The sequence below is a fragment of the Oncorhynchus gorbuscha genome, linkage group LG19 (genome assembly GCF_021184085.1).
Source record: "Oncorhynchus gorbuscha isolate QuinsamMale2020 ecotype Even-year linkage group LG19, OgorEven_v1.0, whole genome shotgun sequence".
NCBI classification, from domain to species: domain Eukaryota; kingdom Metazoa; phylum Chordata; class Actinopteri; order Salmoniformes; family Salmonidae; genus Oncorhynchus; species Oncorhynchus gorbuscha.
In genome coordinates, this window is record NC_060191.1 from 8339443 (window position 1) to 8352237 (window position 12795).

The 12795-nt window shown below is 41.0% G+C and overlaps 1 protein-coding gene and 1 pseudogene across 5 annotated transcripts; both read left to right on the forward strand.

The window, feature by feature from the left end:
* Positions 1-402: 402 nt before the first annotated feature.
* LOC124006169 lies at positions 403-4205 on the forward strand (annotated as a pseudogene).
* Positions 4206-7246: 3041 nt separating this feature from the next.
* Positions 7247-12059, forward strand: LOC124005281 (gastrula zinc finger protein XlCGF57.1-like). Of its 5 annotated transcripts, none has more exons than XM_046314393.1 (4): positions 7247-7346; positions 7782-8088; positions 8192-8276; positions 9310-12059. In XM_046314393.1, the coding sequence occupies exons 2-4, from the start codon at positions 7795-7797 to the stop codon at positions 10740-10742; spliced, it is 1812 nt and encodes a 603-aa protein (XP_046170349.1). In that variant the 5' UTR covers positions 7247-7346; positions 7782-7794; the 3' UTR covers positions 10743-12059. The 5 variants fall into 5 exon arrangements, with proteins under 5 accessions (XP_046170349.1, XP_046170350.1, XP_046170351.1 ...); XM_046314394.1 differs by having other exon boundaries at positions 7250-7335; XM_046314395.1 differs by having other exon boundaries at positions 7267-7622.
* The last annotated feature ends 736 nt before the right edge of the window (positions 12060-12795 follow it).

A 12795-nucleotide genomic window follows, 5' to 3' on the forward strand; every position in this document is an offset into this window, starting at 1 on the left:
ATATTGAAGTGCCTTGAGAAGAGTTTTCCTTATGGTCCCTGACCTAGTCTAAATCAAATCAAATTTTATTTGTCACATACACATGGTTAGCAGATGTTAATGCGAGTGTAGCGAAATGCTTGTGCTTCTAGTTCCGACAATGCAGTGATAACCAACAAGTAATCTAACTAACAATTCCAAAACTACTGTCTTATACACAGTGTAAGGGGATAAAGAATATGTATATAAGGATATATGAATGAGTGATGGTACAGAGCAGCATACAGTAGATGGTATCGAGTACAGTATATACATATGAGATGAGTATGTAGACAATGTAAACAAAGTGGCATAGTTAAGCTCGTCTAGCTCGTCTTGGTAAGGCTGATGCTCACTGACACTGCTTCTCTTTTCACTCAGAATGCCAGTAAGGAGGATATTAGAGGCACTTTAGTCAACAAGATGTAGATGAAACAACGTGCAAAAACTAAACCACTGCACAAAAAATCAAGGGGACCCTCTCAAATAGCACCAGTTCAACTCATCATTCAGATTCTAGTCCACTCCACAAGGATCCTGTGGTAGTGCTAACCCGGTTGGCTGAGGTAAGTAGGATTAGTGTTTTCTAATGTTCCTAGTATTGTGACAAGATCATTAAGATTGTTAATGCATACTTGTAGTTTCTGTATCTTTCTAATCCATAAGGTGGTGGTTAAGACACTTCTGAGAGACATTAAAGTGTGTTTGGTGAAAGAGGAGACGAATGTCAGGAGGGATGAAGACAACCATGGAGGCAGGACATACTGTTTAACATACTCCAGTCTACTCCCAACAGTGTAGTTTAAATGGGTGATGGTTACTGGAACATTCATATTAATATCGGCAAGGACTATTGATTGAGGAAATTACATTTATCATTATGATCTCCCCTTTTCCCTCCTCTTATCATACCAATCTCTTCTATCCCTCAGGTAATTCTCCTCAGTTCTTTCCTTATCCACACTGCACCATCTGCTTTACTGACTGTTACTTCCTGGAGAACCACATCAAGAACAAACACCAGAAGCAGTACCTGGCCATGTTAAAAAGCCGAGTCTCAAAGAGTAAAAGAGTGTATGGCCCCACACACAGCTGTGCCCACTGTAGCTGCATGTTCCATACACCACGACAGCTAGACATTCATACCCGCCAGGCCCACCCCTCTGCCCGTCCCCAGAAACCTGCCTCTCGCCGGAGAACTGGCCATCCCCACGGGGTTCAGGAGAAATTCCACACCTGCCCACAGTGTTCCCGCAGATTCAAGTACCTGGGCAGCCTGCTGAAGCACTACAAGAGTTTGCACAACATGTCCATTGTTCGCACCGATGGACACCAATTGCGCGGACTGTGAGAAAGAGCTTTGAGAATTTCTGGAGCCTGGGTCCTCACCGGTGTCATGAACCAGAGGGTTCTAGACCTAAGGACACTAAACAGGTGATCTGTCTGGAAGTCGGCTTCCAATGCTTAGATTGTGGCAAGATCCTCACTACTCTTACAAGCCTGAACACTCACATGCGCATCCACACTGGTGAGAAACCTTATGTCTGCAAGGAATGCGGCAAACGCTTCTCAGATACCAGCGCTTGCCGTTATCACTTGTTAATACACAATGGGGTCAAGCCATTCAAATGCCAGGACTGAGGGAAGGATTTCAAACAGAAGTCGCTCCTCAGGAAGCACATGACTGTTCACTCTGGTGAGAGGAAGTACTCCTGCTTCCAAAGCCACAGGCAGTTTTCCTGAAGTCTAAATCTTCACCTGTGCACACACTCAGGGGAGAGACCTTTCAAATGTACTGTCTGTGGTAAAGACTTTGCTGACAAATGTTATCTGAAAACACACCTGAATATCCACAACAACCAGAAAACTACCATTGTGGGGTTTGTGGGCGGAAGTTCATGAGGATTGGGGTGCTGAACATACACCTGCACTCACACACCGGTTGCACAGTGTGTGACAAGCAATTTGCCGGACTCGACCTCCTGAAGAACCACCAGCGCACTCACACAGGTGAGAAACCATACACCTGTACTGAGTGCGGTAAAAGCTTCACTCAGTCTGGAGATCTGGCTAAACACAAGCGCCACCACACTGGGGAGAGGCCATTTGAATGTTCTGAATGCCACAAACGGTTTATCTGCTCAGGTTCTCTGACCCTGCACATGAGGACCCACACTCACCGAAAATCCACAATGGGAAACGTTATTCCTGTCCCCTCTGCTTTATCAGCTTTGCTCGCAAGTCCAACCTCTCCAAATACCTGCTTAGATGTCATAAACCTAAATGATAATTATCTATGTTTTTAACATAACACATTTTATGAAGCTGTTACTCTTATGAATTAATAGGAGTGGAGTCCGATCTCTTGTCAGGGATGGATGTGTGACCACAAATGCTAACGAAATGTTGCTCCCCTGTTTATGATAACGCCACAATGGTTTAGCAGTCCTCCAGGTGGGTCACACAGTGAGCTCCATGTATTGGGACAGTGACATGTTTTGGCTCTGTACTTCAGCACTTTGGATTTGAAGTGATACAATGACTGAGGTTATAGTGCAGACTGTCAGCTTTAATTTGGGGGTATTTTCATCCATAGCGGGTGAACTGTTTATTAAGAACAACACTTTCTGTACATATTCCCTGCCCGTTTTAAGGGAAACGTTCAATTATTTGGTCCCATATTCCTAGCACGCAATGCTTACAATTAAGCTTGTGACTGGATGCATTTGCTGTTTGTTTGGGTGTGTTTCAGAGTATTTTGTGCCCAATAGAAATGAATGGTAAATCATGTATTGTCACTTTTATTAAAAATAAGACTAGAATGTTTTCTTCTATATTAGTGGCTACCATGATTACGGATTATCCTGAATGAATCGTGATTAGTGAGTGAGAAAGTTAGAGGCATAAATATCATACCCCCAACAATATCTTAACCTCCCATGTTATTGTAATGGTAAGAGGCTAGCATGGGGTATAATATGTGTGCGTCTGTACACTTAACTTTCTCACTCGATATTCACAATGTATTCAGGACTATTAGTTATCATGGTAGCATCCAACAAGTTAGTAGAGTAACAATCTTGATGTAATCATTTGGTCCCTAGGAATATGGGACCAAATACTAAACTTTTGACTACTTCACTACACAAGTGAATTTGTCCCAATACTTTTGGTCCCCTAAAATTGAGGGATTATGTTCAAAAAGTGGTGTAATTTCTAAACAGTTCATATGGATAAAAATACTCAAATATTAAAGCTGACAATCTGCACTTTAACCTCATATTCATTTTATCATTTGAAATCCAAAGTGATGGAGGTACAGAGCCAAAGGAACGAAACAAAAATTCACTGTACCAATACTTTGAGCTCAGTGTATATTAGGTTGTTACTTTTGTTTTATGGTTATTTGTTTTTAACCAGTAAAATTTAATCTACATAATCCCCAAAAGTAATTATCATGAGGGCCATGAACAATAACTAGTAATGCTGTATACTCAAAGAAGGAGTTTTATCTAACTTTTCTGGTAAAAAAAAAAAGAAGTTAAATTACTGAGATGGTCACTTTGAGGACACAAGCTCAAGTACACAGTACAAATATGATGCATAAAGTTTCATTGTATTTCCTATTCAACAAAATTGTATGAATAAGGCTTGAAATTACTTGCTTTCTGAATATAGCATAAATCAATTATAAAATGACTAAGATTTCATGTTCCTTAACTTTAAATGACATATTTGTATGTTTACTGTCAATGTTTGCCCCCATTGCTGTGAAAGTCTCACAGAGCTCTAGATTGGCTTCATGAACTCCTTAGGAACTTTCATTTCATATTCATATTTTTTTGTTTAAAATCTGAATTATTTTAGATTATTGGCTATAAATCAATCTCTGAATGGTTAACTGTGATGAAACCACTCCTGATGCGCTATGATGCAAGCATTTCAGGCATGTCAGTGGCTGTGATGTTGGGTTCAACCAGGAGCTGGAGAGTTGGAAGAGCAATTGAAATGGTAGAAGGGACATCCCAGCTTCAAGTGGTCTAAGATTTCATATCCTACGTTAGAGGGTCTGAACCTGTACCAGAACAACAGTCTCCCGAACGGGACCTTAAGTCTAAGAGGTTTTAAACACTAGTTGTTTTTTATTTGCTCTTTAAATAACAAATAAAATATACTGATGTACAGAAGATGGTTTCATGACTGATTGTCCTGGTGATCCGTAGGTGATAATACATTCTGAAAGATCTTCAGTTTTTTTGCTTTGTGTTTTTAGTGTATTCCTTGATTTGGAAAAATAATTTATGTAATGGTCTAGTATTGTTATAAACATATTTATCTAAGTTAATTAGTTAGAGACCACATGATTTGTTTCAGTCCATACGCCGTCATTGGCCGTTTTCTTTGTTTATTAAACCTTTATTTAACTAGGGACGTCAGTTAAGAACAAGTTTTTATTTACATTGACGGCCTCATCCGGACGACGCTGGCCAATTGTGTGCCACCCTATGGGATTCCTGCTCACGGCTGGTTGTGATACAGCCCGGGATCGAACCAGGGTCTGTAGTGACGCCTGTAGCACTGAGATGCTGTGCCACTCGGGAACCCTGCACTGGTTGTGATTTATTCCATTACCAAACATTTGAACATGGCTGACATGCATATAGTATTATTTCTCTCTCTGTATGTTTGTGTGTGTATATACAGTGCATTCGGGAAAGTATTCAGACTCCTTCACTTTTTCCACATTGTTATGTTACAGCCTTATTCTAAAATGGATTAAATAATGTTTCCTCAATTTAAACACAATACCCCTTAACGACAAAGCAAAAAAAGTTTTTTAGAGTTGAAAATATGAAATTATATTTACGTTAGTATTCAGACCCTTTACTCAGTACTTTGTTGAAGCACCCTTGGCAGCGATTACAGCCTTGAGTCTTCTTGGGTATGATGCTACAAGCTTGGCACACCTGTATCGGGGGAGTTTCTCCCATTCTTCTCTGCAGATCCTCTCAAGCTGTGTCAGGTTGGTTGGGAAGCATCATTGCACAAATATTTTTAGGTCTCCAGAAATGTTCGATCGGGTTCAAGTCCAGGCTTCTGCTGGGTCACTCAAGGACATTCAGAGACTTTTCCTGAAGTCACTCCTGCGTTAGTATGGCTGCGTGCTTAGGGTTGCTGCAGACATTTTTTTTGGTACCCTTCCCCAGATCTGTGCCTTGACCAAATCCTGTCTTAGAGCTCTACGGACAATTCCTTTAACATCATGGCTTGGTTTTTGCTCTGACATGCACTGTCAACTGTGGGACCTTATATACATTAAATTACGTTTTATTGGTCACATACACATGCTATGTAAGCAATAAAGTGGCGCGAAATGCTTGTGCTTCTAGTTCCGACAGTGCAAAAATATTTAACAAGTGATCTAACAATTCCACAACTACCTAATACACACACATCTAAGTAAAGGGATGGAATAAAAATATGTACATATAAATATATGGATGGGCCATGACCGACCGGCATAGACGAGATGCAATAGATAGTATAAAATACAGTATATGCATCTGGGATGAGTAGTGAAAGATATGTAAACATTATTAAAGTGGCATTATTATAGTGACTAGTGATCCATTTGTTCGATTGGCCAATGATTTCAAGTCTGTATGTAGGCAGCAGCGTCTCTGTGTTAGTGATGGCTGTTTAACAGTCTGATGGCCTTAAGGTATAAGCTATTTTTCAGTCTTTCAGTCCCAGCTTTGACGCACCTGTACTGACCTTTCCAAATCATGTTCAATCAGTTGAGTTTGCCACAGGTGAACTCCAATTAAGTTGCAGAAACATCTCAAGGACGATCAATGCACCTAAGCTCAATTTTGAGTCTCGTAGCAAAGGGTCTGAATACTAATACTAGTGTAAATGTGATATTTCAGTTTTTTATTTGTAATACATTTACAAAAATGTCTAAAAACCTGTTTACGCTTTGTCATTATGGGGTATTGTGTGTAGATTGAGGGGGGAAAACGATTCAATACATTTTAGAATAGGACTGTAAACATAAAATGTGGAAACCGGCCTGAATAGTTTAGGAATGCACTGTATATATTGTGTTTTTTTTTATTTAACTTGGCAAGTTAAGAACAAATTAGTATTTACAATGAAGGCCTACACAAGCCAAACCCAGACCACGCTGTGCCAATTGTGCGCCGCCCTATGAAACTCCCAATCACGGCCGGTTGTGATACAGCCTGGATTCAAACCAGGATGTCTGTAGTGACACATCTAGCACTGAGATGCAGTGCATTAGACCGCTGCGCCACTCGGGAGCAATATAGTGCAGACATAGGTCTACGGTGCAGACTAGTAGCTAGTTTGTTACAGCATTAACAAAGAGGCCAGTGCCATAAAAATCGCTTTCTGACATGGTAGCAACCCGCAACATTATGATCATGTTGGGAATAGATCACTGATATTGCTGGTGGTTTGTTTGTAAATAGCTAGCTCGTCTATTTATAATGATGGCCTACCAAAAGGCCTCCTGCTGGGATGGGGGCTGGGATTAAAATATAGGACAAAACACATATCGGGACAAGAGAGACAACACCACATAATGAGAGGCCTAAGACAACATAGCATGGTAGCAACATGACAACAACATGGTAGCAACATGACAACAACATGGTAGCAACATGACAACAACATGGTAGCAGCACAAAACATGATATGAATATTATTGGGCACAGACAACAGCACAAAGGGAAAGAACACACTGTATATAGATTTTTCTATTGTGTTATTGACTGTCTCTTTGTTCAACCAATGTGTAACTCTGTGTTGTTTGTGTCGCCCTGCTTTGCTTTTTCTTGGCCAGGTCACAGTTGTAAATGAGAACTTGTTCTCAACTGGCCTACCTGGTTAAATAAAGGTGAAATAAAAAATATATATATAAAAAAGGTAATACATCACGCGAATCAGCCACAACTGTCAGTAAGGTGTCCATGATTGAGTCTTTGAATGAATAGATGGAGATAACTGTCCAGTGAGTATGTATATAAACTCTACATCAATCTATATTGTATATCTATGGTAGTATCATTCCTACATTTTGACTACCATTTATTATGTACATGATTCCACGGGAATATTCCTTTAAGGATACACACCCAATCAACAGCCTCTTAATCTTTGGCTATTACCTGATTGGCCAGTTGTCCCCGCTAAAGTAAATTGTTTTCTGGTTTTAATCTCGGCCAGTACGAAATCCATGCTGTTTTATCCGTGAAGATTAACGAGAAATAAAAACTGTTCCTGGTGAATTTGGTAATTGTTGGGTGAGACGGGTTAAAAGTTGTCTAACGTTAGCGTTCTTGCTTGCCAGTTGATAGCGTTGAATTGCAGGTGGTGGTTTGCTATTTTAGCTCGCTCTGTTCTCATCAACAAAGATCATTATTAGCTAGCTACCTAGCGCTAGCACAAGTCAATTTAGTGCAGACACAGGTCTACGGTGCAGACTAGTAGCTAACTTGCTACATCATTAGCAAAGAGGCTAGTGCCATAAAATACCATAAAATGCACGTTCTGACATGGTAGCAACCCGCAACATTATGGTAATGTCAATAGATCGCCGCTGTTGGTTTGTTTATAAGTAGTCCTGTTAGCTAGTTCCGAACATTTGATAATGTAGCCTAATGTTACATTTTTTGTGTTGGATGTGTGATGGCCTGGTCTAGCTCTCGAGTTAAGTCAGCTTGGTCTTTTGCCCACAGAATTCAAATAAAGATGAATGTTAACCAGGCTGAGGTACTCAAATCAACTAGATGGAGAACAAACCTGGAGAAAGTTAACATAACCAAGAGGACTAAACATTCCAAAACGAATGGGGTTACTTTGAACTCCATACAAGTAAAACGGGAACCAAGAAACTTTGAGCAGAAGGAAATTGGGGACGGTGACCGTTCCAAACTTTCCTTGCTGAAGAAGCATGTCAAGCAACAACAAACTACATCCAACCAAACGACCATTGGTAGTCAGATATCATGGAGTCCTCTAGTGCTGTTAACAAGATTGTCTAAGGTCAGAAGAGTTAGTCTTTCCAAACATGTGACAGTTAATAACTAGTCGAATATTTAGATTGTTGGTTAATGCGTGCTGTTTTCTCATCAATATAATCCATAAGGTGGTGGTTAAGACTCTTCGGAGAGATACTAAAGTGTGTTTGGTGAAGGAAGAGACAGATGCCAGGAGGGATGAAGACAAGGGAGGTAGGATATAGTGTTCATACATCAGTCTACTCCCAATACTGCAGTTTAACCCTCAAATACTACATAGTTCATCTCCTGTGACCCAGATATAGTGCTGAGTGATTAGTGCTTTTTGAGGTTTGTTCGGTTTCAATTAAAATAATAAGAGGTTCATGGTTTTCAGTTTGGATCAGTTTTTAAAACCTTAAATGCACCATGCATTATGTGGGTTGAATGCTGTAACATGGAATATAACAATTAATGAAGTTAGTTTGATGCCCATTACTGCTTATCACTTATTAACCATAGTTTATTCCCATTACTTTACTTAAAATATTTGTGTATTACACTTATGACTTTATTATTACATTCCAAGTCATTTCCTCTCTATAGAGCTGCGGTCTATTTTCTGACAAAATCACTGTTTTAGTAGTTCAATGAGGCATACTTTTATGACTGAATGATTACCAACTATCAATCACTTAGATCATGTATTTTCAGGTGAAGATACCTCTCGAAGCAACTGCTCTCGATCGTGCATTCTAATGTCTCTTTTACATAGCAGGCGTAAAAGAAACGGACCGGACAAGTAGGCACGCAATTGATTATGGTCATTGTAGTGAATTACTATGTTTTCTTTGCAAAACTATTTGGAAACTACAACTCCATACTACATTGCAGAGTTCGGGCTTGATCTGATTAATCTTTAGAGAAACTGTGCATTGAGCTCGCATAAAAAATAAATTTAATTTTAATAATTGAACCAACGTCGGTAATTTAGTTTTTTTTTAAAAATTAAATAACCAACATTTCAGTTAATCGCTCAGCACTACCCAGATGTATCTGGATGAAGCATTTGTTGTGTTCTATAGTCTCTAATATGTAGTTATTATGTAGAAAACAAGTGTTGCAAAAATGCTTGGGTCTCACAGGATTAAGTGGGTGAATTAAATGTCAGCAAGGATTTCAGAAAATAACATTTCTGTCCCCTTTCTCTCGTCTTATCATACCCTTCTTCTTTACCTTCCTTCCTTCCATCTCTGTACTCCCTCAGTCTTGTCTCCTCAGTTCTTTCCTTGTCCACACTGCACCATCTCCTTTACTGACTGTTATTTCCTAGAGAATCACATCAAGAACAAACACCAGAAGCAGTACCTGGCCATGTTGAAAAGCCAAGTCTCAAAGAGTAAAAGAGTGTATGGCCCAACACACAGCTGTGCCCACTGTAGCTGCATGTTCCATACACCACGACAGCTAGACATTCATACCCGCCAGGCCCACCCCTCTGCCCGTCCCCAGAAACCTGCCCATCCCCGCAGGGTTCCGGGGAAACTCCACCCCTGCCCGCAGTGTGCCCGCAGATTCCCTTACCTGGGCACCCTGCTGAAGCACTGCAAAAATTTGCACAAAATGGCTGTTGTTCGCATCGATGGACACCTCAGTTGCGCGGAGTGTGGGAAGAGCTTTGAGAATTGTTGGGGACTGGGGCCTCACCGGTGTCATGAACCAGAGGGCACTAAACCTAAGGACACTAAGCCTGTGATATGTCTGGAAGTCGGCTTTCATTGCTCCGAGTGTGGCAAGATCCTCACTACTCCTACAAGCCTGAACACTCACATGCGCATCCACACTGGAGAGAAGCCTTATGAATGCAAGGAGTGCGGCAAAAGATTCTCGAATAGTAGCAGTTTAGGCAAACACCTGCTGATACACAAGGGGTTCAAAGAATTCAAATGCCAGGATTGTGGGAAGGCTTTCGCCCAGGCAAATCTTCTCAGGAATCACATGACTGTTCACTCTGGTGAGAGAAAGTTCTCCTGCTCCCATTGCGACAAGCGGTATGCATACAGGGGTAGTCTGGAGCTTCACCTGCGCACACACTCAGGGGAGAGACCTTTCAAATGTACTGTGTGTGGTAAAGACTTTGCTGACAAATGTTATCTGAAAACACACCTGAATATCCACAACAACCAGAAAAACTACCATTGTGGGGTTTGTGGGCGGAAGTTCATAAGGCTTGGGTTGTTGAAGTTACACATGCGCTCACACACCGGGGAGAGGCCCTACCACTGCACAGTGTGCAACAAGAAGTTTTTTAGACTCTCACACCTGAAGAACCATCATCTCACTCACACAGGTGAGAAACCATACACCTGTACAGAGTGCGGTAAAAGCTTCACTCAGTCTGGAGATCTGGCTAAACACAAGCGCCACCACACTGGGGAGAGGCCATTTGAATGTTCTGAATGCCACAGCCGTTTTATCTGCTCAGGTTCTCTGACCCTGCACATGAGGACCCACACTCACCGTGATGTAAAGCCATTCTCCTGCCAAGAGTGTGGGAAGAGCTTTTATGAACAGAGTCATGTAAAAGTCCACATGAAAATCCACAATGGGAAACCGTATTCCTGCCCCCACTGCTTTTTTTGCTTTGCTCGCAAGAGCAACCTTTCCAATCACCTGTCTAGATGTCCTCAACTTAAATGAGTTAAACCTATGAATGGGGGGGGGTTCGTTCCCTTCAGTGATCGATGCTGGACAACAGTTGCGAACTGTACCCCTACTGTGTATGGTAACTCCATATCACAAAATCGACCTATGATACCACAATGTCTTTAGCAATACTCCAATATGTTCATATACATTAGATTGTTAGTTATGTTTTTGTCTGTTTTTAACCTGTATTTGATATTATTTTTAAATGTGTACTGAAGGGACAGTGATGTACAGAAGATTGTTTGACTGATTGTCCTAGTAATTAGTAGGTGATGATGTTTCAAAAGATGATGGGATGTTTATTTTCCTTTGTGTTTGTGGTGTATACCTTGATTTGGAAGAAGAGGAGCATTTATGTAAAGGACACACCCCTAGTATTGTTATAAACATGACATTAGATTCATGGGGCTCCCGAGTGGCGTAGCGGTCTAAGGCATCTCAGCGCTGGAGGCGTCACTATAGACACCTGGTTCGAATCCAGGCTGTATCACAACCGGCTGTGATCGGGAGTCCCATAGGGCGGCGCACAATTGGCCCAGCGTCGTCTGGGATAGGCCGGTGTAGGCCATCAGTGTAAATAAAAAACTTGTTCTTAACTGACTTGCCTAGTTAAAAAATGAAAAATGAAATGTAATTACATAAAGACCACTTGAACAGTTGGAACACATGATTTGTTTCAGTCCATTAGCCATCATTGGCCTGCACTGGTTGTAATATTGCAGTCCTAAACTTATGAAGCCATACTTCTGCCAAGAATGTGGGAAAAGCTTCTATGAACTGAAACACTTTAGAGGACACATGGGGGAGAGATCATACCCCTTCCCCCTTGCTTCTCCAGCTTCACTCACAAACCAAATCTCTAGAAACACCTGCCTAGTGTTGTAAATGATCATGATTTGCCTTTTTTATTTCACACCATATATAATGAAACACATTGTATTCATAGGGGCGGCAGGGTAGCCTAGTGGTTAGAGTATTGGACTAGTAACTGGAAGGTTGCAAGTTCAAACCCCCGAGCTGACAAGATACAAATCTGTCGTTCTGCCCCTGAACAGGCAGTTAACCCACTGTTCCTAGGCTGTCATTGAAAATAAGAATTTGTTCTTAACTGACTTGCCTAGTTAAATAAAGGTAAAATAACAAATAAATAAAAATAGGTATCACTTGGAGATGACTCTGCCACTGTGAAATTCTAACCTTATAATGGATCGTCATTAGGTTATAGTTACATTGTTTAATGAACTATGTTTTGTACTTTTTCTGTATTTTTTTCTTAATTTCTTCGCTTTTTAAATGATGTACACAAGATTTGTATGTCGACTCCTGGTGATGACTGACAATAAAAATGCCATATTTCACAAACTGTCACGTCTGTTTTGTGCTTAAAGGTAGACTCAGTCAAATGAAGTTGCCACGAGCAGCACCACAGATAATTCGATGAGGGAGATGCAAGACTGCTCTCACATGGTATCTGTGCCAGTGGAGGCTGGTGGGAGGAGCTATAGGAGGATAGGCTCATTGGAATGTCTGGAATGGAACAGAGTCAAATGTGGTTTCCATGTTTTTGTTTTATACGGTTCCATTCCAGCCATTACAATGATTCTGGCCTCCAATAGCTCCTCCCACCAGCCTCCTCTGATCTACGCTATGTGCATGGGTCACTTCATACTATTACAGCGTGATAGCACCAGGACCAAAACCGCAGAGAGATTTAGCCTCGCACTTCAATGCACTTAGTTCTTGTGGAAATTGACCTGCTATGTTGTATACTTTGTGCATGTCATATCGTTGAGTCTACCTTTAACATAAATCCACATCACTCCCAGAGTAATGTCAATTCAGTTAAGTTGGGTTAACAGGGTTACCACTTGAACAGAGAACCGCCCAACCTGTCATTAACTGATTTGGACCAGTCCATAAGCTAAGAATCATCATTGGCTTGTAGTGGTGTTGATATTCCCTTGTCCTGTACAGTATTGGTTCCCAACTAAGGGTACAAGCCTAGGACCCCTGGGGGTACTTGAGAAGACTTATGAGACTATAG

Bases quoted from the DNA above. Each gene is read 5' to 3' on its own strand.
- LOC124005281 (XM_046314392.1), top strand. From the start codon at position 7,732: ATGGCCTGGTCTAGCTCTCGAGTTAAGTCAGCTTGGTCTTTTGCCCAC. The intron at 8,089-8,191 runs GTCAGAAGAGTT...ATAATCCATAAG, and splicing joins TGTTAACAAGATTGTCTAAG to GTGGTGGTTAAGACTCTTCG. The intron at 8,277-9,309 runs GTAGGATATAGT...GTACTCCCTCAG, and splicing joins GAGGGATGAAGACAAGGGAG to TCTTGTCTCCTCAGTTCTTT.